The sequence below is a fragment of the Cnephaeus nilssonii genome, assembly GCF_951640355.1.
Source record: "Cnephaeus nilssonii genome assembly, chromosome: 8".
In the NCBI taxonomy this organism is placed as follows: Eukaryota; Metazoa; Chordata; class Mammalia; order Chiroptera; family Vespertilionidae; genus Cnephaeus; species Cnephaeus nilssonii.
Genome location: NC_137079.1, coordinates 90,039,011 through 90,066,275, shown reverse-complemented (window position 1 = coordinate 90,066,275; position 27,265 = coordinate 90,039,011). Strand labels below are relative to the sequence as shown.

The window sequence follows — 27,265 nt, the reverse complement described above, 5'->3', positions numbered from 1 at the left end:
TTAATCAGTGATTAGTAATAACCTCGAAAGGCAATATTTTAATGCAGCTTATTTGTATGTGGGAAAACTTGTAATTAAGGGGACCAGAGTAGGACAAATGGGCCTTATTCTGATTGCTTCAGTAGCCCAGGATTATGTACTTTAGTACAAGGAATGTGAATCAAGATTTTAAATGCTAACTCCATAGTACAGTTAACTGTAAAGCATAGTTTTATAAGTTTAGTGAATATAAAAATTTGTTTTATTTTTCCTTTAAGACTTTTAGTATTTTAAGAAAACAGAGTTTATCTTATCTGACCTTCCCAATATACCCATTTTTTAATTAGTCCCTCAGTTTCTTCCATGCTACACTCAAAGTTGGTTTTAGATTGAGCAGTTAATTCTGTGTGTGTGTAAGAGAGAGAAAGAGAGAGGCTACAGCATAGGCTACTTTGAAGGTGCAAGATAAGGCGATAACTTCTCACATATTTGTTTTGAGTATTTAACCTATTCTGCTCTTTACATAACGTTCTGTCATCTTGGACGTCATCATGGATTTAGCTATATTCCTGGTGCCTGCACTTTACTTCTGCCACCTTTTAGAGCAGCAATTTTCAACCAGTGTGCCTCAAGAAGTTATAAACTTCTGCAATACCTGGCTAGTCAGGGGCATTGACCTCTTTTCCCTTACATTGTCAAATTAAAAAATGACAACAGCCATCACAACAATAATCAGTGTAAATGAATCAAAATTATATCTATTTTTTGGTCAGATTGGCAAAAATGTGTTTTTTGGTGTGCTGCAGATTAATTACCGTACTTTCCGACGTATAAGACGACTGGGCGTATAAGATTTTCCTGGGTTAAAAAGTCGTTTTATATGCCGGAAAATACGGTATATTGGACTATAATGATGGGATTAGATATAATGGATTAGATATATTGGACTACCGTATTTTCCGGCGTATAAAACGACTTTTTAACCCAGGAAAATCTTATACGCCCAGTCGTTTTATACGCCAGAAAATACGGTAATTAGTTTATATGTGCCATGAGATGAAAAGGTTGAAAATCGCTGTTTTGGAGAGTTGTGTAATTTTATAGTGGTTATAAAAGAAGAAGTGGGTATAGATTAGGCAGTGTTTTGGGATATTCTAAAAAGCATCAGTGGTATTAGTGCTTATGTAGACAAATGCAGTTTCAGTATACTATATTACTGAAAAAAAAATTTTAATTGCAGTTTGAACTTTAACTGTTCGTTATAGTCTATACTAAAGATGTCTAATTATCCTTGATTTGCTAGCTTTCAAATTGTAACAGTAGAACACTGTGGCTTTTAAGTGCTACTACCCAGTTTTCATTTCATCTAACATTTTGTGAGGGATTATATTCATACTTTGTTCACATTCCTTTTAACATTCAGCTTTCAAAGAACATAAGAAGAAGCTATTGGAATCATTACTTTGGGAGTCCTAATTTTGCTGCAATATTAGTAATCCTGTATATATTAGGTTTTTCCTTTTTCTTTTTTATTGTAGAAGGAATAACCTCTTTCCCGTTGTACTTAGGCCTGGATTGTTTGTTTTAGGAACAAATTATAATACAGTACTGATAAAAGTAATTTTCTAGTCTTCCAGGAGATTTTACATATCATAAAGTTGTTGATTTTTAATTTTATTTCACTTTGAAAAATCTGCCCAAGGCAGTTTCTCTGTTTTAAGAAAAACTTTATACTGATATATAACTTACCCATTAAAAAGGAATTGAGAGTGCTATTATTTTTTTTATACAGGTTTAAAAAACGAATGCTAATAGAACAACTGGAGAACTTCTTGGATGAAATTCATCGAAGAGCCAATCAGATCAACCATATTAATAGCAATTAAAAGAAAACAGAATGTGGCCACTTATTTCACTATATCTTCTCCAAATACAAAGTAAATACAAGACTGTTGTGATTTTGCATTCATTTTTTTGACATGCATTGTTGGCTATTTGAAATACTAAGAGCAAGTCTACAGAATCTTTCTCATCATTTTACAGTGACCTTTTCATTTTGGTTTATTTTTGTAATGTGAAAAGTATCACTCTAAAAAACATTTTTATTTAACAAACTAAAAATATTCCTTCAAATCTCTTGCTTGTCATTGACTCTTGCGTGTCAATTTCCCTCAGGTTCTATTTTCTTAAACCAACCTTTAAAATTGTCACCTCTGTTAAGGTTGAACTTTGCCAAAAAAAAAAATAAAAAAGAAGTTACTTTGTAATTTTTGGGGAAAAAAGCACATACATTAAAACTAGGTAATGTTTTGTATATACAGTTATTTTGGATATATTATTGTAAGTTGTACAAATGTATTTTGAAGAATATTTAAGAAAAGCACTTTTGTTATTCCATCAATAAATGCTCTATTTTACTCTTGTGTGGTTTAGGAAATAATCACATTTAAAGAAATCATTTAAAACTATCTTAAGATAATGGAATTTTAAAAGCTTTGCTTTTTAGCATTGAAAAAATACACCACTTGAAGTTCATATTTGTTAAACGTAACTGTAATTACTTGGTACATAATCTGCATTGTCTTTTTTCTATATGTTCTTAGCTGTTGTTGGTCATGCCAAAGTACTCCCATTTCTGCCCAGAGAATGGAATCAACAATATCTGTAGCAGATAGGCAGATACTTTAAAAGCTGTTTAAAAAGCAGACACCTTTGGACATTATTGGTTTCCTTATTTCCCTTCAACGCCTTTTCCTTTCTCACTAGGATTGTGGATGGCTCAGAGTTGAAACTGTTAGGGAGTTGTAAGTTTGGGGCACATCACGTACTCTGAAATATCTAGCTGTTAGCAGCTTGATTCCATTCTTACAAAAGTCCCATAACAAATTGGGAGTTCAAGGGGGATCTCTTTGTTCTTCTCTGCCATTCTTACACATAAACTCCTCATTTTATTTGAAGGTAAATGAAAAGGAAACACATTAGGATGACTTGGCTCATTTTGCATTACCCCCGTTTACCTGGGACAAGGAAAAACAAACACTATTCATTGTCCACCTTCAGTAAAGTGGCCTCGTGTCCTTACTGAGGACACGACCCTGTGACCTGACTCAACATTCATATATCACTGCTGTGCCTTGTAGTGCTTTGGGGTAGTCAGTAGAAAAAGAAGGTTAAAATGCATTTAGATTAAGTGGGTGAAATAAATTTATAAAATTATAGTAAAATTGAAGTATTTTTAGGTTCATAACATTTGAAAATTACATACCCTTTTTACACTTTAGTAGAACAGTTTTTACATTTCAAGGGTATAGGGCAATGAAATTGTAACTTTTTATGAAGAAAAGCATAGATGAAAGTGGAGAACATGTTTGAGATCTGTTAATTTTTTTAGTCTAGGGGATTTGAAACTCTCCCAATACTGAAGATAAACCCTGTCAAGAAAAAGAAGCATGTATAATGTTATATAGTATTTTCATATGCAATTCTTTAAACCTTTTTTACCTCTACTAACTTGAAGTAAAGCACGATGTCATTTAATAGATGGAATTGTTAAGGTAATTATCTATGGTCACACTGCTAAATTCAGCAAGAGTTACACAAAATCCAGAATATATTGTCTGGTCTTAAATTATATATATGTTTATATTCTGAGATTAATGGAAGGGATTACATACAAATCATTCAGATAAAAGTTCATGCTTAAGAATATTTAAGAAAGGGATTCAGTTTATTCCAATGTTTAGTGTCCTTATAAAAAAAAAATGATTTTCATTTCAAAAGTTGCTTATGAGCTACTAATCCTTTAGACTCTTGACCTTTAATCTATTGTTGGGGGGATGAACCCTAGAAAGAGTTGTAAAGAAGCAGTTTGTTCAATCCCTTTTTATCAATCTCTGCCACAATCCACGCTCATCCTAAAACCTAGTCACAAGTTTTGAAACCCATTGAGATTCAAGCTTAATATCCCACCTCTATCATGTTTTCTGCATTTTATGAAATGGCTTATATTTCAATTAGTGAAATACTGTAGAATTCTTATAAGCAAAGAGGAAGTGGACTATATTTGAGGGAAATATGTCTTTTAGGCCTTTCAGCTCGCTGGATGACTAGGCTGGACAAATTATATTTTTCAATAGTTAATCTTGAGATTAAGAGTTTTTCTTAATGGTCTCATGTGTCCCATTTGTCAATTGATGAGTAATTATTTGCCCTTATTAGTAAGATTGATCAATTTGGTATACTGAAGGCTAGACTCATTTTTATCTCTTCAATACCCCTGTCACCAGAAGAGTGTCCATCCACTTGTGTAATGTGGGTAAGTATCTCCGAGAAAGAGAGGTAAATTAATTCACAGGGACTATAGATGTGTGGCAGATTATGTCACTGGTTTTGGATTAGCCTTATGTTTTCATTCTCTGTTTACTAAGGCAATTCTACAAACTGCTATCATGAAAATGGTGGTGTGTCCTTTACTACTTCAAAGATTTTATAGTCATTTTTATGCAGTTAAATTCCAAGAAAGAACTGTCATCAACTTTTATTGGCTATCAGCTTTTGACACGGGCTTTTCTGTTCCAATTTAGTCTCCTGTCTGTCTTGCTTGAGGGAGTAGAACCTGTCATCTTTCATTTTTGACATGTATCCTTTCTAAGAGAGGGCTCTCTGTTGCCTGTTCTGAGTGATAACGTGACATTTTCATCTAATATGTATGGGGTTGGGATGATTACTAGCAGGACATATCTGTTGATGGACCATTTCTCCCCAAATAATCCCAAAATGATCATTTTCATTCTTTTTGTCAAAAAAGTGTTCCTTTGATTTCTAGCACAAGTTGCAGCAGTACGCAAATGATTCTCAGATAAAATGATGTTGACAATATTTCCTTAATAATTTGTGTAAAGCCTATGCCTAATTTTCGTGATTCTAACTTTTGACTTTTTTCTCTCCATAAATAAAAATAATGCCTGATGTTTAGTTAAAGTAGATCCACTTTTGCTTGATTTTATTAGTCTTGTTCCATACTATTTCTTTTTAACACATTTAGACTTGCCAACAACTCTTTACTGAGAATCTCTTTTCCTGGGGGAACATTAAGAGGAATAATTTGAATACTTTGTTCAGTGTTGTTGACATTTAAGGACTTCTGGGCTTGTCCTTATGTGCTAATTATTTGCCTGTACTATACCATTTTTTTTTTAATTAAGGTAAGGTATAGTGGGGATTAAAATTACAAAGGCAAACATTTGATTTTTTCAGCAAACTTAAGAACAACAGAAAGACTAGAAATCTGAGTGCATGCATTTACTAGACCATTAGGGTTGCTGAGAGTCAGAGGACTTCTTGGATACTCTAGTGGTGTGAAGGAACTGTCTTTTACCCTGCAATGACAATGAACTGGGCAACAACTAGAAAAAGTCAAGACTTATCATTTATTTTACTTTCATGATTTTTCTAAGTCTCCCCAGAAGTAGAAACCTGAATTTTAAAAATGTACATCAACTACAAATGAGCTTGAGAGAGAACTGAAAATCTACAGAGGATATTAGTTTCCCTTTAGTTATGAAATGTTCTCCTTTCTCGGGATATACAGCACAGCAACGGGAAGCTCCTGAAGCACCATGGAAACTAGCTAGAGGGAATGCTTGTTAGGCTACTGTGGGTAAATGAGCCCTTGTTGCTAGAGAGAGGCTGATAATTTATCTGAATTCTAACAAAAAAATACTGTAATACCGTGTTGTGCTCTCTCAGGAAAAAGATGTATGGCCGATCTGCTTTAAAAATAGGAATCTGAGACCTTTTTAGTAACAATAGCACTGCAGGGAAGATAATAGAAGAACCCTATTAAAAGTGGACATCTGTAATACTTTCAATGATAAAGATAAAAACAGAAGAACCCTATTGCATTTTCTATTCATTTGAAGAAAGTTACTATTAAAATTGGATATGAAGTCCCTTGATTTTGAAGAAGTAAAAGCATCTTAATTTTTCATTTTGATTAGGATGGGGTGAAATTGGGGAAATTAAAGAGAAAAGATACCTATTTTTTTTCCGAATGACTATTCCTTACATGTGGGGATGATGGTACAAATCTTTAAAATGGGTATCTCTTTTCTCCCATTTTTTCAAAAACTGTTCTCTGTTAACATGTTTTTTAACTGCTGTGCCACGTCTGCACTTGGGGTTTCCAGCAGGAAACTTAGGTGTGAAGATTGAACTGGCTAAGTCTAGATATAGGCAGCAGTGGGGCTATGTGGACAGCTCAGTTCCCCTTATGAACACACCTGTGGCTGCAGACGCCTTGGTGCCTTCCTCTGAAACCTCAATCTTGGCTTTGTGGATCACTTCAAAAACATGAAAGCCATCTTGGCCTAACCATAGGAGATAAAGATGTGAATTGCTTATTGTATTTTTTATGTGTTTGTTTTAGAGATTTGAGTACATTTTTCAAGCGTGCACTGTACTTAACAGTTAGTCTTATGTTGCTTACTGTATAGCTAGGGAAAGCTTGTCAGAAAATTCTTAAGGTGCAATATTTTATGCAACTTGCAGAACATCAAAGTTAATAAATCATATAAAAACCCCAAATTAATATTCAGAGTTGTGCCCCATTTTTTCAATAGTTATTTTTAAAAATAGTTTCTAGTTCATATTTACATCTCTTTGTCAGCCAATATTTCTAAAACTTTGGTGGTATAAGAATTAGCAGAATATGTGTTGAAGTGCAGATTCTGGAGTCCAGAAATCTGCATTTTTGTCAAGCTTCTGAGATGATTTCCCTTGAATGCCTTCTTGGATGGACTGCATTTTAAGAGCCACTTTTAAATAACAGTGCCAGATTTTACTATAGGCTTTAAAAGGCATAATTCAGTGAATTGAAAATGTGTCTGATGCTGCAGGAGTGCATTCTGTATACTGAGCTATATCAGCTTTGCAATTAACTTGCCTCATGGGCTGGAATCTGCAAAGAAAATGAGAGGTTAGAACTATCATAGTAAACCTTTCACTAATAGTTTCAAAGATAAGCCTAGCAAATAGGAATATGGTAGGTTAGGGGAATTAACGGATTTTTGTAATTTAACCATTAATCATTTAAAAATAACTCCACAATGAAATATTTGATGACACAATAAGGAATGAAAGTTAATCTTTAGAACTAGAGAACACTGGAAATTATTCAGTCCAACCCTTAAGTTTTAGGTGAGCTGTTGTCATCTGAGGTTACAGTCTTGATCAGTAGAGTTGGGCATATGCAGGCTTTCTGACTGCAGCGCCCATTTCCACCCACCCTTTCACACAAACATGATCAGCTTTCAAAAAGTATCTATCTCGTCAACTCTAGCATGCTGATGGAAAGGCATCTGTGATAAGAGTCTTGATCATTAACGTACATGTATTTTGAGGCAGTTTCTTTGTTTCATTTTAGACAATAAAATGTTTTGCATTTTATGCACATACCAGGAGATGGCAAATGACCGTCATGAGAGATTAGAACCAGCCCATAGTACAGTATCTACAGCATTTCATCAATCTCGTAAATTGAGTACACAGAGGAAATTGTGAGTTGGCTGAGTTCTCTGTAAGGAACACTTATTTCCCAGCATCACTGAAGGGGACCTGACAGGGCCAGAGAAAGGGAGAAAGCAATGGAAACATTCACCTGGCATCTCTTGTCCTAAAGCCAGTGACGAATCTGATTTAAGCAATTGGTCTTTTTCTGTAGAAACTTAGAAAAGAAATTTTCTATAATAATTGTGGATAAAAAATGGTTCTTTGTTGGTCATGAGAAGGTTTTACTCATCTGGCTTTATTGCTATCTAGTATGGTATCTGAACATTTTAAATAAATGTTAATGAAATGAGCAGGGGTTTACTATGAAATCCTATATCGGCTAAAATATTATAAGTGTGTTTGTGTTAGAGTCCAGGCACCTTGGCACAATGTGAGAAATGGGACCAATTGGTACAGATGAGTCTTTGGTTAGATGGACTTACTGGTAGCTATTTCAGTTTCTTGAGACTGCAACTGAAGAGTTTCATTTTCATAGTTTTTCTCTATCACACTACAAGAATGGTTCAATAATTGACATTTACATGTTTGCACAGCCATTAGCCAAGACTTACAGCCCATCAGGCCCCAGCAATCGCGCCTCAAATTTTATCTCTGATATGAGTTAACATTTCAGAAGAACAACATTTATAATCAAAACAAGAAATCAGGAGTTATCTGTGGGTTTGTGTTTTGCTTCTTGCTTGATCTTGTATTATAGATACCTGTATGCTTTCTTTTGTTAAGTTACTACGGAAATGTTACGCAACTAATGAAGCCGACTTAAAAGAGGCCAAGCACAAAGGGTTCTGGCATTGGGCTTGTCCTCTCCTGCAGTGTTAGCAGCTACTTAGTGCCACTGAGGTTGTACAACTTGTTTTCCCAAAATTTGTTCCCCAGATTGTTTATAGGTGCTACTCTAGAAAAGGTTCTCTGGTTTATTAAAATGGGAAATGCAGGTTGAATAGTGCTGTGCTTTTGTTTTTAGTAGTGGACTTGTTAGTGCTGCTAATTTGCTACAGGAGGACTGTAATATGTAGTATTTAATCATGGAACCATCCATGCCATCCCTTTTCTCCAAATGTACCAGATTAGTATTCTGGGTAACATACTTTGGGAAACTATAGCCCACCATAAACCCATTTGCTCCTATATTACATTTCAATATCCAAAGCAAAGGGGTAAGTTTTTCCTTACTCTCCCTCCTGGCATAATCTCCACTCTTCTTCCATAACATCTTCTAACATGTTTACATGTTAACCTTACTTTTTAGATTGTTAGTTCTTAGGATGCAGATGCTGTCTTGGTCATTTTAAATACTTTGTACTTTGCTCAACTAGTGTAATAATGCTTGTGTGTAGTAAATGTTGGATGATTATTAGACACTTCTCACTGTCCATTTGTTTCATTTCCATAAAAAATAGCTGCCTTCATGTTCTTTAATTTGATTTCGCTTGCAAGGAAATGCTGGCTGTGTCTGATCATAGGGGCAGAGAACAGAATGAGTCTTGGGTAAGTCTCATTCAAATGATTGCTTCAATGGCTCTTCCCCTTTGTTAGCGGAGACCACCATTCTTTGTGTGTGGTTGGTCATACTCTCAAAAGGTTTAAGAGTCTTTATAACGTGACATTGTGTAAACACAAGATTGCAAAATGTAAATCAATGCCTCTACATTTGATCCTCATCTTCTCATAAAACAGGATAAATATATCATTTGTAGTGTCTTTTGTCTTTAAATTATTATTACTACTGGCAAATTTAGTGGCTTTTTAGAAAGTTATTGCCAGATAACTTATTTTTCTCAGCTTTTTAATTGTAAAAAATTGTAAAAGATGGAGAGTGTGTCACGTAACACCCAGCCAGGATATTTATTGTGCTAAAAAGGAGCTGAAATGGCCTCTGAATCTAGGCTGTGGTTAGTTGCTTCCTCTTTATTCTCTAGCCCACTCCTCATGCCTTCCTTTCTCTCCCCTCCCCAGCTTTATTGAGATTATAATTGACATATAACTTTGTGTAAGTTTAAGGTGTACAATATAATGATTTGATATATGTATATATTGTGAAATGATTACCACAATAAGATTAACAGATCCATATGATTACCACAATAAGTTAACAGATCCATCATGTAACATAGTGACAATTTTCTTAATGTATTAATTTTTAAGATCTACTCTCTTAGCAACTTCCAGTATATAACAGTATATAGTCACCATGCTATGCATTACATCTCTAGAACTTATAACTGGAATTTTATATCCTTTGACCACCTTTACCCTTTCCCCAACCCCCTTCCCCTGGCCCTGAAAAATACCAATCTACTTTCTGTTTCTATGAGTTTAGTGTTGTTGTTTTTTTAGATTCCACATGTAAATGATATACAATACTTGTATTTTTCTTTCTGACTTATTTTACTTAGCATAATGCCCTTAAAGTTTTTCTTTGTTGTTGTAAATGGCAGGATTTTCTTCTTTTTTTATGGCCTAATAATATTCCGTTGTGTATATATACCACACCTTCTCTACCCATTTATCTGTCAATGGACATTTAGGTTTTTTCTATGTCTTGGCTATAATAAATAATGCTGCTATGAAGATAGAGGTACAGATATCTCTTTGAGATAGTGATTTCATTTCATTTGGATAAATACCCAGAAGTAGAATTGCTGATCATATGGTAGTACTTTTTTTTAATTTTTTGAGGAACCTTCACACTGTTTTCCACAGTGGTTGTACTAATTTACATTCCCATCAACCGTGTGCAAGTGTTCCCTTTTCTCCACATCCTTGCCAGCATTTGTTATTGCTTATCTTTTTGATAATAGACATCCTAACCAGTGTGAGGTGATGTCTCATTGTGGTTTTGATTTGTATTTCACTGATGTTTAGTTGATTACCTTTTCATATACCTTTAGCCATTTGAATATCTTCTTTGGAAAAATGTCTCTTCAGATCCTTTGCTCATTTTAATTGGATTATTATTATTATTTGTATAATTTCCTTATATATATTGGATATTAGTCCCTTAACAGATAAGGGGTTTGTAAATATTTACTTCCATTCTATATATTGCCTTCATTTTATCAATTGTTTCTCTTGCTGTGAAGAAGCTTTTAGTTTGATATAATCCCACTTTTTACTTTTGCATTTGTTGCTTATACTTTTGGTATCATATCCAAAAAATGATTCCCAAGACCAATTTCAAGGAACTTTTTTCTGATGTTTTCTTCTAGAAGTTTTATGGTTTCAAACTTTTAAGTCTTTAATCCATTTTGAGTTAATTTTTGTGAGTGATGTAAGAGAGGGGTCCAGTTTTATTTTTTTTCACATGTGAATATCTAGTCTTCCCAACACCATTGATTGAAGAGACTATTTTTCCCCATTGAGTATTCTTGGCTCCCTTGTCAAATATTCATTGACTGTATGTGCATGGATTTATTTCTTGGGTCTTGGTTCTATCCCATTCATCTATGTGTCTGTTTTTATGCCAGTATTATACTGTTTTAATTACCATGGCTTTGTAATATAGTCTAAAATGAGGAAGCGTGATACCTCTAGCTTTGTTGTTTTTTGGGATTTCTTTGGCTATTCAGATCTTTTGTGATACCATATCCTCTGCGTAGATAACTTCAAATGACTTATCTTCTACTTTATTGATTCTTTCCTCTCCTTGGTTAACTCTGCTATTTAAGCTCTCTTTTGAATTCTTCAGTGTAATCATTGTATTCTTCAGCTTTAGATTTTTTTTTTAATGGTTTCTATGTTTTTTGTTGACTCAACTTATTTTGTTCATGCATTATTTTTTAAATTTTGTATCGGGTTTTTTTGTGTGTGTGTTTTTGTGTTCTTGCTTACTAAACTACTTTAAGAGGCTTATTCTGAATTCTTTGATAAGCTCATAGTTTAGTTCTCTGTTTGTTGAGCGTAGTTATTGGAGCTTTATTCATTTCTTTTGGTGGTGTCATGTTTTCCAGATTCTTCATGATTCTTGATCCCTTACATTGTATGTGTGCATTTAAGTAAGAAGTTTCCTCTTCCAGATTTTGAAGATTTGCTTTTGACCTTCACCAATCAGCTGGTAGCATTCTTGGGCAGGCTGGGCTTGCTATTGTCTCTATTAAGGCAAGGCCACTGCATATGCTCTAAGGTTGTGGGGGTGCTGCTGGCTGGGTTATATAGTTGGATGAGACAGCTGGCTGGGCTCCTGGTTTGGGCAGGGCTTCTGGTTATGTCCCATGGCTAGGTTGGGCCACTCACCCTGCAATTACTTCTGGTTGGGTGAGGTTGCAGTCTCTTCCCTGGCAGGGTGGTGCCACTTATTGGATGCCATGATTAAGTAACTATGGATTGGGCTTCACAATTGCTCCTGTTAAAATGGGGTCTCATGGCTGTGCTTCCCAAGTGGAGGGTGCTGCAGGCTGGGCTCAGTGTTTGGGTGGGGTATAGACTGTGCTCTAAAGTTGGGTGGAACTTCAGGTTGGGATCCACTGCTGAGTGGGGTTGTAGGGTGGGCTCTGGCTGAATGCTGCTGTAAGCTGGCCCTGTGGCTTCCCAGGATTATTGTTCAGGCTTCTTGGTTATACGGGGCCGAGACTATGCTCAACAATTGGGCAGGGCTGCTGACTTGGCTCTCTGTCCAAGTGGGACTGTAGGATGGGCTTCTTGGCTATCTGGGTTCTCTAGCCAGGCTTCCTGGCTGGGCAGCATAGACTCAATAGTTTGTTGTGGCTTTGAATTTGCTTCCCTACCTCAGTAGGGTAGTAGTGTGACTCATTGACTGGGGACGCTAGATCAGACAGAACTGCCAACCAAGCTCTCTGGCCAGACAGGGCCACTGGCTCTACTCTGTAGATCAGCATTGCTGCTGGCTGGAGTCTTTGCTGAGGTGCCCTGCAAGCAGGATCATGGTATGCCAACGTTTGAGGGCTGCTTGCTGTAAGACTTGCCGCACCCCCTTCTCCATCTCTATCTGATCCCCAGTGGTCCCTGTGAGGCGAGACCTAAATGGGCTTCTCAGAAAGCATCCTGCCAACTTTGAGTGAGCTGGATGTTCACCTTGGGCTCTCTTTTCCCACTGGAGAAACTGTAGGCCCTGAGGGGGCCGGGGGCGGGGGGGGGGGGGGCGCCATGGGTACAGTATTGTGTCATTCTGGAGGAGGGCTGATGCAGTCAGAATGTAGCCGTTTCTCTCATCCTTCTAATGTACTCCCAGTCTCCATGTTTCAGAAAGGTGCTTCAACCTCACCCCTGGGTGCTTGGATTTTCAGTGGAGACATCTCTATCAATAGTTGCTCATTGATTTTCTTGGGACGGGAAATGAAGTTCAAAAGGACCTATGTCACCATCCTGATGACATACTGCAGTTCTGAGCAGTCATCAGGTGTGACATAAGTTAAGTGTGCAGTCAAACAGCTATGAGTGGTTTGCTCATTTGCCATACTAACAGGGAGCTTGTACTTCTTATTGAGCAGAGATTGGAAACTAATTACTCCCTTATAAAAGTCAAGAATAAAATAGTTCTTTTTTACAGTTTCAAGTTTGTACACAAGGAGTATTACTTGGCATAGGAAGCATGGGTTTGTATCAAGCCTGCTGATCCTATGGAAGTAGAATTGCTCAAGAAATGTATCTCTAGCTGGTACTTTAGTGTAAATAAAACTGGAATTACTCTTAAAAGCTTCATGACATGCAGTGTCAAGGATGTTTGGGGAGAAAAATTACATTCTGGTCTCAGTTGGACCTTGAAATGATATTAAGCAAGTTGTTCAGACAGCAAAAAAGGATTTAATGACATGAAGGAAGAGATGAGAACTTGAGTAAAATGATTCTGGGCTTTGGAACCAAATGGAAAGAAAAGGACAAATTCCCCTGTAGCTGTTAAGCTTCCATCAATAGTACAAAACTGCATAGTAACCTCTTATTAATTATAGGAAGGGAGGCCAGTATTTTCTGATCATTTACTCTTTGGCAAGCTTTCCACTGATGTTTTTCTATATGTTGTAGAATTTCATTTTCACAAGTAAGAGGTGAGGTGGGTGGTGGCTACCCTATTTTAGGAATGATGGAACTATTTGTTAGATTCAGTGGCCATGTCTCCAGAATTAGATCAATAGCCTACTAGGGCACAGAAGTGACTAGTCTCTTGAGTATGGTTAAAGATGGGCCATTGGAAAACAATACTTAAAAATTTAGTTGCCTAATTTAATTATCTACAAAGTACCAGATATTAAGTACGTATTTTAGCTATTGCAAGCCATATGGTGTATGCTGCAACTGCTCAATTCTGCCCTTGTAGCAGGAAAGCCGATATACATATATATATATAACTTGTAAATAAGCGGGAGTGGCTGTGTTTCAGTAAAACTTTATTTATAAAAACAGGTGTTGGGGCCATCATTTGGTGACCCCTACTTTAGATGAATAAAACTTTATGAGAGATTGTAAGGCTGGTGTGTTTTATCAGCAGGAAACATGACTGCAAACTTCACACTTGGCACATGGTAACTGCTCAATAATTATTTAACAAGCCAGATCCATGAGCCTCTATTTCTGCTGATTTAAAAATAGACTTTAACTGCATTATAATAAAAAGGTTAGGTATCTTTAAAGGTTCTTTTTAAACTAGGTTGGTTATTAGATCTTGTCAGAGGAGCTTAAAGGCTTTGGAAGTTTTTATCAATAGGTGAGCTGCATGATGTTAGTTAAGCTCAGTCTTGTTTGAGGACACAGAATTGATGACATTTTAAGATGTGCTTCTAGGACATAAAGGCAGAGAGATGTTTAAGAGCTATTAAGGGAGCTATCCAAGATGGCAGCAGACAGGACGACAGTGAGTGAGTGAAAGAGCAAAGGGGAGTGTGGGTGTGTGGGGCATGTGTGTATGTGTGAGTGAGGGACAGTTATTCCTCAGGACTGTTGGGGGTTGGCGGACCAGGATCCCCTAGCTGGGCAGCCTCTACTACCGCTGAAATCTCTCCGGAGGTGGCTGGCTCTGCCGCATAGATCACGCCATCTTGAGGGGGAGAATGGCTGTGACTGGGAGCCCAGCCTCACCTTCACCAGGGGAAACTTCGGACACCACCCGGGATCCTACAGCCACACCAGCCAGGGACCAGCTGCTTTGGCTGTGAACCCACGAACACTGAGACTCCAGCCTCCCTGGCTGCAGGCTCACAAAAAGTTTGTCCAGGGGGAGACAAAATGGTAGCCGAATAGGCAGATGGGTCTGGCGCCTTCTCACGGAGCAGATAGAAGAAATGGCTGAATTGAATAACATCCACCCAGAATTCGTGAATTAAACTCAGCTGTAGAGACAATCTGTGGCCAGAAAGGTCAGAGCTAGCCAGGAAACTAGTGGGATCTGGGCTGGAGGGAGAAACCCGCACAGCCTGGACTGCTCTGAACCAACACCGCTTCCCTTAGGGACAAGTGTAGCACTTGACTGTGGAAGGTTATCCATAGGGCTCCTGGCAGTGAAGGATTCTAGATCTAAGCCCACAGCCATGGGAGGCTGTGCCCAGAAAGGCAGCCTGAGGTTCTGCACCTGTGGAGCAGGGCCGGGGTGCGGGGGGGGAGAGGGAGGGTGGGGGCGGCGGGGAGGAATAGAGAAATGCACAGTGGTGTGGTTGCTCAGTCTTTATAATCTCCTTGCTTTTACTCGCTAAACCCAGGATCTTTCAATTACAAACACTCACCGTGGCTGCCATGCAGGGGAAGGTGGTTTTGTGGAAGCTGGGAAACAAAATAGGGAGAGGTGATCAGGAAGCCAGCTCTGAGACAGTCCGATCCCTCCAACCCTGAACAGACACCCCCAGCCTTGAGCTTGGCAGGGAAACAAAGATTTGAAATACTCCAGGGAGCCCTTGGGGACTGAGTTGAGGGGCCATTTGGTCCCAGAAACTAATACAGAAACACTGCCACCTAAAGGCAGTGTCAGAAACACTGCCACCTAAAGGCAGTGTCAGAAATCACCTGGTTGATGCTTAACTGCTCCCTCTCCTAAAGGCAGTATCAGAAATAGACACTTGTGTAAATACAACTGAAAGTAGACAGACAAACATAGCAGGCAGAGTGGTCCCACCTGGATGACACCAAGGCTGTGGCATCTGACACAGAGGAGCTGTGGATCGCTGGGAGCTGCAACCCGGTGCTGACTATCTAGCAGGAAGCTGAGACTTGGTAGACAGAACAGTGAACAGTCTTAGACCAGCCTCCATGGGACATTAAATGACTTCACTTTTTAAAAAATCTTTTACTTAAGAAACTACAATTTTTTTCTTTTCTTTATTTTCTTTATTATTATTATCATCATCATTTTGACCTTTTCTTGTTTTTTTTTTATTTTTTCCCTCCATTTTTTAAATTAAGGTATTATATGTGTACATATCTTACCATTCCCCCCACACACACTCCCATACATGCCCTCACACCCCAGTGTTATGCATCCGTTAGTTATTCTTATATGCATGCATACAAGTCCTTCGGTTGATCTCTTATCTCCCCCACCTCTCCCTAACCTTCCCGCTGTAATTTGACAGTCTGTTTGATGCTTTACTGCTTCTGTATCTATCTTTTTATTCATCAGTATATAATGTTCTTTATTATCCACAAATGAATGAGATCATGTGGTATTTTTCTTTCATTGACTGGCTTATTTCACTTAGCATAATGTTCTCCAGTTCCATCCAGGCTGCTGCAAATGGTAAGAATTCCTTCTTTTTTATGGCAGCATAGTATTTCATTGTGTAGATGTACCACAGTTTTCTGATCCAGTCATCTGCTGACGGGCACCTAGGCTGTTTCCAAATCTTAGCTATGGTGAATTGTGCCGCTATGAACATAGGGGTGCATATATCCTATCTGATTGGTGTTTCTAGTTTCTTAGGATATATTCCTAGGAGTAGGATTACTGGGTCAAATGGGAGTTCCATTTTCAGTTTTTGAGGAAACTCCATACTGTTTTCCACAGTGGCTGCACCAGTCTGCATTCCCACCAGCAGTGCATGAGGGTTCTTTTTTCTCCGCATCATCACCAACACTTGTTGTTTGTTGATTTGTTGATGATAGCCATTCTGACAGGTGTGAGATGCTACCACATTGTCGTTTTGATTTGCATCTCTCGGATAATTAGTGACTTGGAGCATGTTTTCATGTGTCTCTTGGCCTTCCATCTGTCTTCTTTCAAAAAGATTCTATTTAGGTCCATCGCCCATTTTTTTATTGGACCATTTATCTGCCTTTTATTAAGTTGTACTAGAAGCCCGGTGCACGAAATTCGTGCACGGCAGGGGGTTGTCCCTGAGCCCAGCCTGTACCCTCTCCAATCTGGGACTCCTGGAGGGATGTCCGACTGCCCGTTTAGGCCCGATCCTGGTGGGATCGGGCCTAAACGGGCAGTCAGACATCCCTCTCACAATCCAGGACTGCTGGCTCCCAACTGCTCGCCTGCCTGCCTTCCTGATTGCCCCTAACTGCTTCTGCCTGCTAGCCTGATCACCCCCTAACCACTCCGCTGCCAGCCTGGTTGATGCTTAACTGCTCCCTTGCCAGCCTGTTTGCCCCCAACTTCCCTCCTCTGCCAGCCTGGTCACCCCTATCTGCCCACTCCTGCAGGGTTGATCACCTCCAACTGCCCTCCCTTGCAAGCCTGGTCCCTCTCAACTGCCTTCCCTTGCAGGCCGGGTGCCTCCCAACTGCCCTCTCCTGCTGGCCATTTTGTAGTGGCCATCTTGTGTCCACATGGGGGCAGGATCTTTGACCACATGGGGTCAGCTATATTGTGTGTTGCAGTGATGATCAATCTGTATATTACTCTTTTATTAGATAGGATAGAGGCCTGGTGCACAGGTGGGGGCTAGCTGGTTTGCCCTGAAGGGTGTCCCTGATCAGGGTGGGGGTTCCCTTGGGGTGTGGGGCGGCCTGAGCGAGGGGCCTGTGGTGGTTTGCAGGCTGGCCACGCCCCCTGGCAACCCAAGAGGAGGCCCTGGTATGTGGAATTTATTTTCCTTCTACAATTGAAACTTTGTAACCTGGAGCGGCAGCCATTTCTGGGGTGGCAGCCATTTCTGTGGCAGTTAATTCACCTTCTACAATTGAAACTTTGTAGCCTTAAGCGGGTGAGCCCGGCCAGGGTGTGCGGAAAGCTTTGCTTCCCCTGTTGCCGCCGGCAACCCTGGCCTGCTCTCTCAAGCTCCATTCTGCCGCCATTTGTTTGAATTTGTTTACCTTCTATAATTGAAACTTTGTAGCTTGAGTAGAGGCTTAGGCCTGCAACGGTTATGGAAAGCTTGGCTTGCTCTGTTACCTGGGAAACCTTGCTCTCTGTGGCTGTAGCCATATTGGATTGGGGTTAATTTGCATACTCGTCCTGATTGGCTGGTGGGCGTGGCTTATGTAGTGGAGTGATGGTTAATTTGCATATTACCATTTTATTAGAGAGGATAAGCTGCCTGTAGATGTTGGAGATTAAACCTTTATCAGTGATAACATTTGCAAATATGTTCTCCCATACAGTGAGCTTTCTTGTTGTTTTGTTGATGGTTTCTTTTGCTGTGAAAAAGCTTTTTATTTTGATGTAGTCCCATTTGTTTATTTTCTCTTTAGCTTCCATTGCCCTAGGAGCAGTATCAGTGAAGAAGTTCTTTCAGCATATATCTGAGGTTTTGCTGCCTGTGGATTCCTCTAGTATTTTTATGGTTTCCCATCTTATGTTTAAGTCCTGTATCGATTTTGAGTTTATTTTTGTGTATGGTATAAGTTGGTGATATAGTTTCATTTTTTTGCATGTATCTGTCCAATTTTCCCAACACCATTTATTGAAGAGACTGTCTTTATTCCATTGTATGTTCATGCCTCCTTTGTCAAATATTAATTGAGCATAGTGGTTTGGTAAATATCTGGATTCTCTATTCTGTTCCATTGATCTATATGTCTGTTCTTGTGCCAGTACCAGGCTGTTTTGAGAACAGAGGTTTTGTAATACAGCTTGATATCTGGTATTGAAATCCCTCCTACTTTATTCTTCTTTCTCAGGATTGCTGTGGCTATTCGCGGTCTTTTACCATTCCAGATGAATTTTTGGAGAGTTCTTTTTAGGTCTATGAAATATGCCATTGGTATTTTAATGGGGAGTGCATTGAATCTATAGATTGCTTTGGGTAGTATAAACATTTTAATGATGGTGATTCTACCAATCCATGAACATGGTATGTTCTTCCATTTGTTTACATCTTCCTCTATCTCTTTTTTCAGTGTCCTGTAGTTTTCTGCATATAGGTCTTTTACCTCCTTAGTTAAGTCTATTCCTAGGTATCTTAATTTTTTGGGGGCAATGGTAAATGGGATTGCTTTTTTAGTCTCTCTTTCTGTAAGTTCACAATTGGTGTATAGTATGCCATAGATTTCTTGGCATTAATTTTGTATCCTGCTGCATTGCCGAATTCATTTATTAAGTCTAATAGTTTTTTGATGGAGTCTTTTGGGTTTTTTATGTACAATATCATGTCATCTGCAAATAAGGACAGTTTTACTTCTTCTTTTCCAATTTGGATGCCTTTTATTTCTTCTTCTTGTCTAATTGCAATGGCTAATACTTCCAGTAGTATGTCGAACATGAGTGGTGAAAATGGGCATCCCTGTCTTGTTCCTGTTCTTAGGGGAAATGGTTTTAGTTTTTGCCCATTGAGTATGATGTTACCTGTGGGTTTATCATATATAGCTTTTATTATGTTGAGGTATGATCCTTCTATTCCTACCTTGTTGAGAGTTTTTATCAAGAAAGGGTGTTGGGTTTTGTCAAATGCTTTTTCTGCATCAATTGATATGACTAAGTGATTTTTATCTCTCAATTTGTTTATGTGATGTATCACGTTTATTGATTTGTGGATATTATACCATCCTTGCATTCCTGGGATAAATCTTACCTGGTCATGGTGTATGATCTTTCTGATGTACTGCTGGATCTGATTTGCTAGAATTTTGTTGAGGATTTTGGCATCTATGTTCATGAGGGATATTGGCCTGTAATTCTCTTTCATTGTGTTGTCTTTATCTGGTTTTGGTATTAGGATGATGCTGGCTTCATAGAAGGAGCTTGGAAGTGTTCCTTCCTCTTGAATTTTTTGGAATAGTCTGAGGAGGATAGGTTTTAGTTCTTCCTTGAATGTTTGGTAAAACTCCCCTATGAAGCCGTCTGGCCCTGGGCTTTTGTTTGCTGGAAGCTTTTTGATGACTGCTTCAATTTCTTCCATAGTTACTGGGCTATTGAGCTGTTTAGATTCTTCCTGATTGAGTTTTGGAAGGTTATATTTTTCTAGGAATATGTCCATTTCCTCCAGGTTCTCCAGTTTGTTGGAATAGAGTTGTTCGTAGTATTTTTTAACAATCCTTTGTATTTCTGTGGGGTCTGTTGTTATTTCTCCTCTTTCATTTCTGATTTTGTTTATTTGGGTCCTCTCTCTTTGCTTCTTGGTGAGCCTGGCTAGAAGTTCATCAATCTTGTTTATCCTTTCAAAAAACCAGCTCTTGGTTTTGTTGATCTTTTGTATTGTTTCTTTGGTGTCTATGTCATTTATCTCCACTCTGATATTTATTATTTCCTTCCTTCTGCTTACACTGGGCTTTTCTTGTTGCTCTCTTTCTAACTCTTTGAGTTGTAGGGTTAGGTAATTTATCACCATTGTTTCTTGTTTTTTGCAGTAGGCTTGTAGAGCTATGAACTTCCCTCTCAAGACTGCTTTCGCTGTGTCCCATAGATTTTGGATTGTTGTGTTTTCATTGTCATTTGTTGCCATGATGTTTTTTATTTCTTCCTTTATCTCTCTGGTAACCCAGTCATTTTTTAATAGCATACTGTTTAGTCTCCATGTGTTTGATTTCTTTGGATTGTTTTTATTTTAGTTGATTTCCAGTTTTATGCCACTGTGATCTGAGAAGATGCTTGATATGATTTCTATTTTCTTGAATTTGAAGAGAAAGAAAGCAACCAAATACATTAAAAAAAAACTCCTGGAGGATATCAAGGGAGAGATTGACAGCAATACAATCATAGTAGGGGACTTTAATACTCCATTAACACCAGTGGATAAATCTTCTAAACAAAAAATCAGCAAAGAAACATCAATCATAAATGACCTACTAGATCAGATGGACTTAATTGACATCTTCAGAACATTTCACCCTAAAGCTACAGAATATACATTCTTCTAAAGTGCACACAGGACATTTTCAAAGATAGACCACATATTGGGACACAGGGAAAATTTCTTCAAATTCAAGATGATAGAAATCATATCAAGCATCTTCTCAACCACAATGGTATAAAATTAGAAATTAACTACAATAAGAACAATGAAAAAAATCAAACACCTGGAGACTAAATAGCATGCTATTAAACAATGATTGGGTTACCAAAGAGATCAAAGAAGAAATAAAAAGCATCCTGGTAACAAACAACAATGAAAACACAACAATCCAAAATCTATGGGACACAGTGAAAGCAGTCTTGAGTGGGAATTTCATAGCTCTACAGGCCTACATCAAAAAACAAGAACAATGGTAATAAATTATCTAATCCTACAACTCAAAGAGTTAGAAAGAGAGCAACAAGAAAATCAGAGTAAGCAGAAGGAAGTAAATAATAAAGATCAGAGTGGAAATAAATGACATTAACACCAAAGAAACAATACAAAAGATCAACAAAACCAAGAGCTGGTTCTTTGAAAGGATAAACAAGATTGATGAAGCTCTAGCCAGGCTCACCAAGAAGCAAAGAGAGAGGACCCAGAATAACAAAATCAGAAATGAAAGAGGTGAAGTAACAACTGACCCCACAGAATTACAAAGGATTATGAAAAAAATACTATGAACAACTCTATTCCAACAAACTGTACAACCTAGATGAAATGGACATATTAGAAAAATACAAGCTTCCAAAACTCAATCAGGAAAATGAAAAAATCTTAATAGGCTGATAACTACTGAAGAAATTGAAGCAGTAATAAACAATCTTCCAGCAAACAAAAGCCCTCATCTGGATAACTTTACAGGAGAGTTCTACAAAGCATTCAAAGAAGAACTAAAAGCTTTCCTCCTCAGACTATTCCAAAAAATTCAAGAGGAAGGCACACTTCCAAGCTCTTTCTATGAAGCCAGCATTACCCTAACTCCAAAACCAGATAATGACATCACAAAAAAAGAGAACTACAGGCCAATATCCTAGATCAGTGGTCGGCAAACTCATTAGTCAACAGAGCCAAATATCAACAGTACAACGATTGAAATTTTTTTGAGAGCCAAATTTTTTAAACTTAAACTTCTTTTAATGCCACTTCTTCAAAATAGACTCGCCCAGGCCATGGTATTTTGTGGAAGAGCCACACTCAAGGGGCCAAAGAGCCGCATGTGGCTCGCGAGCCACAGTTTGCTGACCACTGTCCTAGATGAACGTAGATGCTAAAATCCTCAACAAAATTCTAGGAAATTGAATCCATCATTACATTAGAAAGATCATACACCATGACCCAGTGGGATTTATTCCGGGATGGTACAATATCCGCAAATCAATAAACGTGATACATCACATACTAGTAAACAAACTGAGAGACAAAAATTACATAATCATATCAATTGAAGCATAAAAAGCATTTGACAAAATCCAACACCGTTTCTTGATAAAAACTCTCAGCAAACTGGAAATAGAGGAATCATACCTTAACATAATAAAAGCCTTATGTGACAAACCTACAGCCAACATCATACTCAATGGGCAAAAACTAAATTCATTTCCCCTAAAAACAGGAACAAGACAGGAATGCCCACTTTCACCACTTCTGTTTGATATAGAACTGGAAGTGCTAGCCTTAGCGATCAGACAAGAAGAAGAAATAAAAGGCATCCAAGTTGGAAAAGAAGAGGTAAAACTGTCATTATTCAAAAATGACATGCTACTGTACATAGAAAACCCCAAAGACTCCATCAAAAAACTACTAGACTTAATAAATGAATTCGGCAATGTAACAGGATACAAAATTAACACCCAGAAATCTATGGCTTTTTTATTTTTTTTAATATATTTTATTGATTTTTTACAGAGAGGAAGGGAAAGGAATAGAGAGTTAGAAACATCGATAGGCTGCCTCTGCACACCCCCTACTGGGGATGTGCCCGCAACCAAGGTACATGCCCTTGACCGGAATCAAACCTGGGACCTTTCAGTCCGCAGGCCGACGCTCTATCCACTGAGCCAAACCGGTTTCGGCTCTATGGCTTTTTTATACACCAACAATGAACTCACAGGAAGAGAAACTAAAAAAACAATCCCATTTACCATTGCACCAAAAAAATTAAGATACCTAGGAATAAACTTAACTAAGGAGGTAAAAGACCTGTACTCATAAACCTACAGGACATTGAAAAAAGAGATAGAGGAAGACATAAATAAATGGAAGAACATACTGTGTTCATGGATTGATAGAATCAACATCATTAAAGTGTCCATACTACCCAAAGCAATTTATAGGTTTAATGCAATCCCCATAAAATACCATTGGCATATTTCACAGGCCTAGAACAAACTCTCCAAAAATTCATGTGGAAAAAAAAAAGACCCCAAATAGCCACAGCAATCCTGAGAAAGAAGACCAGCGTTGGAGGGATCACAATACCAGATATCAAGCTATATTACAAAGCCACGGTTCTCAAAACTGCCTGGTACTGGCACAAGAACAGACATATAGACCAATGGACAGAACAGAGAATCCAGAAATAGTCCCAAGCCATTATGTTCAATTAATATTTCACAAAGGAGGCAAGAGGATACAATAGAGTCAAGACAGTTTCTTTAATAAATGATGCTGGGAAATTTGGTCAAATACATGCAAGAAAATGAAACTAGATCACCAACTAACACCATACACAAAGACAAACTCAAAATGGTTAAAGGACTTAAATATAAGATGGAAAACCATAGACATCTTAGAAGACTCCATAGGCAGCAAAATATCAGACATATGTTGTAGCAATATCTGTACCATTACAGCTCCTAGGGCAATGGAAACTAAGGAGAAAATAAATAAGTGGGACTACATCAAAATAAAACCATCCACAAAACAACAAGAAAGCCCACTGCATGGGAAAACATATTTGCTAATGCTATTTCATATAAGGGTTTAATCTTCAACATTTACAGGGAACTTATACAACTTAACAAAAGGAAGATAAACAATCCAATCAAAAAATGGGCAAAGGACCTAAATAGACACTTTTCGAAAGAACACGTACAGAAGGCCAAGAGACATATGAAAACATGCTCAAAGTCATTAATCATCTGAGAAATGCAAATCAAAACAACAATGAGGTACCATCTCACACCTGTCAGAATGGCTATCATCAACAAATCAACAAATGACAAATGCTGGCAAGGATGTGGAGAAAAAGGAACCCTCGTGCACTGCTGGTGGGAATGCAGACTGGTGCAGCCACTGTGGAAAACGGTATGGAGTTTCCTCAAAAAGTTAAAAATGGAACTCCCATTTGACCCAGTAGTCCCACTTTTAGGAATATCTCCCAAGAAACCAGAAACACCAACCAGAAAGAATACAGGCACCCCTATGTTCATAGCGGCACAATTGACAATAGCTAAGATTCCGAAATAACCTAAGTGCCCATCAGCAGATGAGTGGATTAAAAAACTGTGGCACATCTAACCAATGGAATATTATGCTGCTATAAAAAAGAAGGAACTTGTACGATTTGCAACAGGATGGATGGAACTGGAGAGCATTATGCTAAGTGCAATAAGCCAGTCGGAGAAAGATAAATATCACATGATCTCACTCATATGTGGGATATAATGATCAACATATACTGATGAACAAAACTGGATCCAGAGACAAGGTGGCACTGAGCAGACTGTCCAACCTCAGGGAGAAGGCAGGGAAGGGGGCTGGTTAGAGATCAACCAAAGGACTTGTATGCATGCATATTAGCATGACCAATGGACACAGACACTGGGGTGGTGGGGGCTTGCCCTCGGGGGTCGTAGTGGCCATGGAGGGGGGTTAATTGGGAAAAAAGGAGACATGTAATACTTCAAATAATAATAAAAAAGAACTATTAAGGATCAATCAGGAAGTCATAGTGATTAATTGCATATAGTGGTGTGGAAGAAAAGATCAAGAGTAGCTCCAAAGATTTGAACTACAATAATCTAAAGAAAAATAGTATTGCCATCAACAATAGGGATACCATGCTGAGCTTCACAGTTACAAGAAGACACATTGATTGGATTTTGCACCATAGAGTGCACCAAAGATAGAGTGCACTCAAGTTCTTCATCCCTTCCTCTTTCCTCGCCCTCTAGTTTTCTGTACAGTGTCAGATTATACCTGTGTCACCAGGGAAAATCTCTGGTTTGATCATTCAACTAAATCAATATTTACTGGGCATCCACTGTGTGCCAAGCATTGTCAGAGGCACTGCATCCATACCGGTACACTTGACTATTGCTTTGCTTCATCTCTTTGCATGTTTAGGTAACAAATACAGAGTTAGTGGATCTTAAGAACTCTGGAATAGATTCTTTTTCCTGTGTTATATTTGGTACATAACTCTGCCAGTTAGTCAGTTTGGACACATCTACAGCCCAAAACTTCTCTTGTAGACCAAACTCCCATATTTTCTGTGATTGCTTCAGAGGAAGATCCTGAACAAAGAATTAGAAAATTTCTATGTGCTATAAGGTTCTAGTATTCAAAATAGAGACTCTCAAGCTTATCAGGCAAGAAAATGTCAAGGCCAATGAAAATGCCTGCTATAGTGCCATCTTTGTACAGATAATTTACTTCTATCTAGAGCAGAAATGAACATGGGCCTTTGGAGTTGCCAACAGTCTAGCTAATGGTTTCCCAAAAGGATTCTGGGACATAAGGCTCTGGCATTCCACTCTCTTTAATATTTTATGTAAGTACTCTGTCAGATCATACGCAAACACAGCTCCTCTTGGTTAGTAGTAGCATGTCTACTATGGGCAAAGAAATTTAATATGAACTCTGAGGAGATAATTTTAGGGCAAGGTTACAGGTGCATGCATAATTTGAAGAAAGGAAGTTGGATGGATGAGGGGAAGTTTCAGGTTAGTGCATTAGAAGAGGACAGAACAGGTACAAGAAGGGAGGGAGAAAAAAAAGGTGATTGTGAGGCTGGCATGACAGCGGAAGGTCAGAATGAAGAGCTGTGTTGTTGCACCAGGGTCTCTGGCATCTCCTAGTCATGATGGGCAGAGGAAGGGTGAGTTGTACTGGGTCCTGTGGTTATTGATCTCACTCAGAAGGTGACAACAATACCTCGAAGGCTCAAGAAACACCCCTCCTCCATAAATTCTAACCCAAGTTTGATTGTTATAAGAAGCAACACAATCTTATGTAATGCAAAGCACTTTCTTTATTCTTTTAAATAACATTAACTCTGGTTGATTACCACTGAAGGCTCTGTATTAATAATTAGAATCCCTTAATCAAAATATGATAAACTTTCTAGAAACACAATGTCAAAAATCTTGAAAGAACTGTTGTTACCTGAAATTCCTTTCAAGTTAGCTTTGAGTGGATAAAAAAGATCGGTGACTCCCCCAAAAATTAAAATATTTTTTAAGTTGACATGATTTTAGATCCTAAATCTAAAAAACAAAAATAAATCATCAACTTTTTAAAAAAATTCTCGTTCGATATACATTTATATGCACCATATAACCTCCAAACCCCCAACTTGGATGTCAGGGTTCTCCAGGCTCATTTCTGGCTATATCCTTTACTGCTCCTTCCCATAAACCCTACTCACTGAATAACCCGGTCACACAGGACTCCCCCACCTCTGTGCATTTGCGTCTGCTGTTCTTTCCAGATGTCCTTCATCTTCCTTGGCAGCCTTTGAAATGACTACTCTCTCCTCTAAGCCCAATTCAATTGTTATCCCCAACTCGCCAGCTGTTTGGTGACCTTTGGTTACTAAAGCCTCATTTACACTTTGTTTGTTCTACTCTTTGATGTATAGAACATTTTGCTTCCTCTTACTGTTATTTATGACATCATAAGCTGCTTGAGAAGAGAGGCTATCCCTCTGAATTTTTTATTTTCTAGTAATAATTACTGAGTGTTTACCATGTGCTAGGCACTGAGAAAAGTATTTTATGTAGATGATTTAACTTCATGTTCACATAACTATGTTATTATTATCCTCACTTTACAGATGAGAAGACTGAGGCTTAAGAGTTAAAGAAACGTGCCCAAGATGACAGTGAATACATGGTGGAGCTCAACTCAAATAGAGGCTGTCTGAGTGCAGTTTCCCATCTACATTTTGCTACCTCGCATCCCATGTGGCATCTCACACACAGTAGATACAGAAATGTTGTTGACTGAGAATTGATAGAGTGTCTCATTTAATATGTTTATAATTTATAAGACATATATGTATGTTCGCTGTGTGCAGTGTGTGCCTTCAGTGCACAGCAGGGAAGGAATGCAAGTTAAATCTTTGGGTTCCTAGTAAGTCCTGAGAGCAGGGAGAATCAACACACCAACTTTGCAGTATTTCTGAAAAGGCAAGGTATTTAAAATCTTACTGTTGAGGTATCTTTAGAAGGACTGCTGACATTTTCCTTGAAAATAAAAATGTTTAAAATGCAATTTAGATAGTCTTTTTCTATAAAACATGCAGGACTTGTAAGAGAGTAAAAATACTGGAT

At 38.2% G+C, this 27,265-nt stretch overlaps 2 protein-coding genes across 2 annotated transcripts in view; one reads left to right on the top strand and one right to left on the bottom strand.

Moving 5' to 3' along the window:
- INTS6 (integrator complex subunit 6) overlaps positions 1–2,374 on the top strand; it is a 102,889-nt gene extending 100,515 nt beyond the window's left edge. Inside the window, exon 18 of the mRNA XM_079778847.1 lies at positions 1,772–2,374. Within this exon, the coding sequence (XP_079634973.1) occupies positions 1,772–1,865 (94 nt within the window). The 3' untranslated portion in view covers positions 1,866–2,374. The remainder of the gene's footprint in view (positions 1–1,771) is intronic.
- A 3,224-nt stretch (positions 2,375–5,598) lies between these two features.
- Positions 5,599–27,265, bottom strand: part of SERPINE3 (serpin family E member 3) — a gene marked incomplete at its 5' end in the record, with an annotated part of 56,935 nt that continues 35,268 nt past the window's right edge. Inside the window, 4 exon segments of the mRNA XM_079778717.1 lie at positions 5,599–5,792; positions 6,261–6,347; positions 26,097–26,184; positions 26,188–26,197. Coding sequence (XP_079634843.1) covers positions 5,605–5,792; positions 6,261–6,347; positions 26,097–26,184; positions 26,188–26,197 — 373 coding nt within the window. The 3' untranslated portion in view covers positions 5,599–5,604.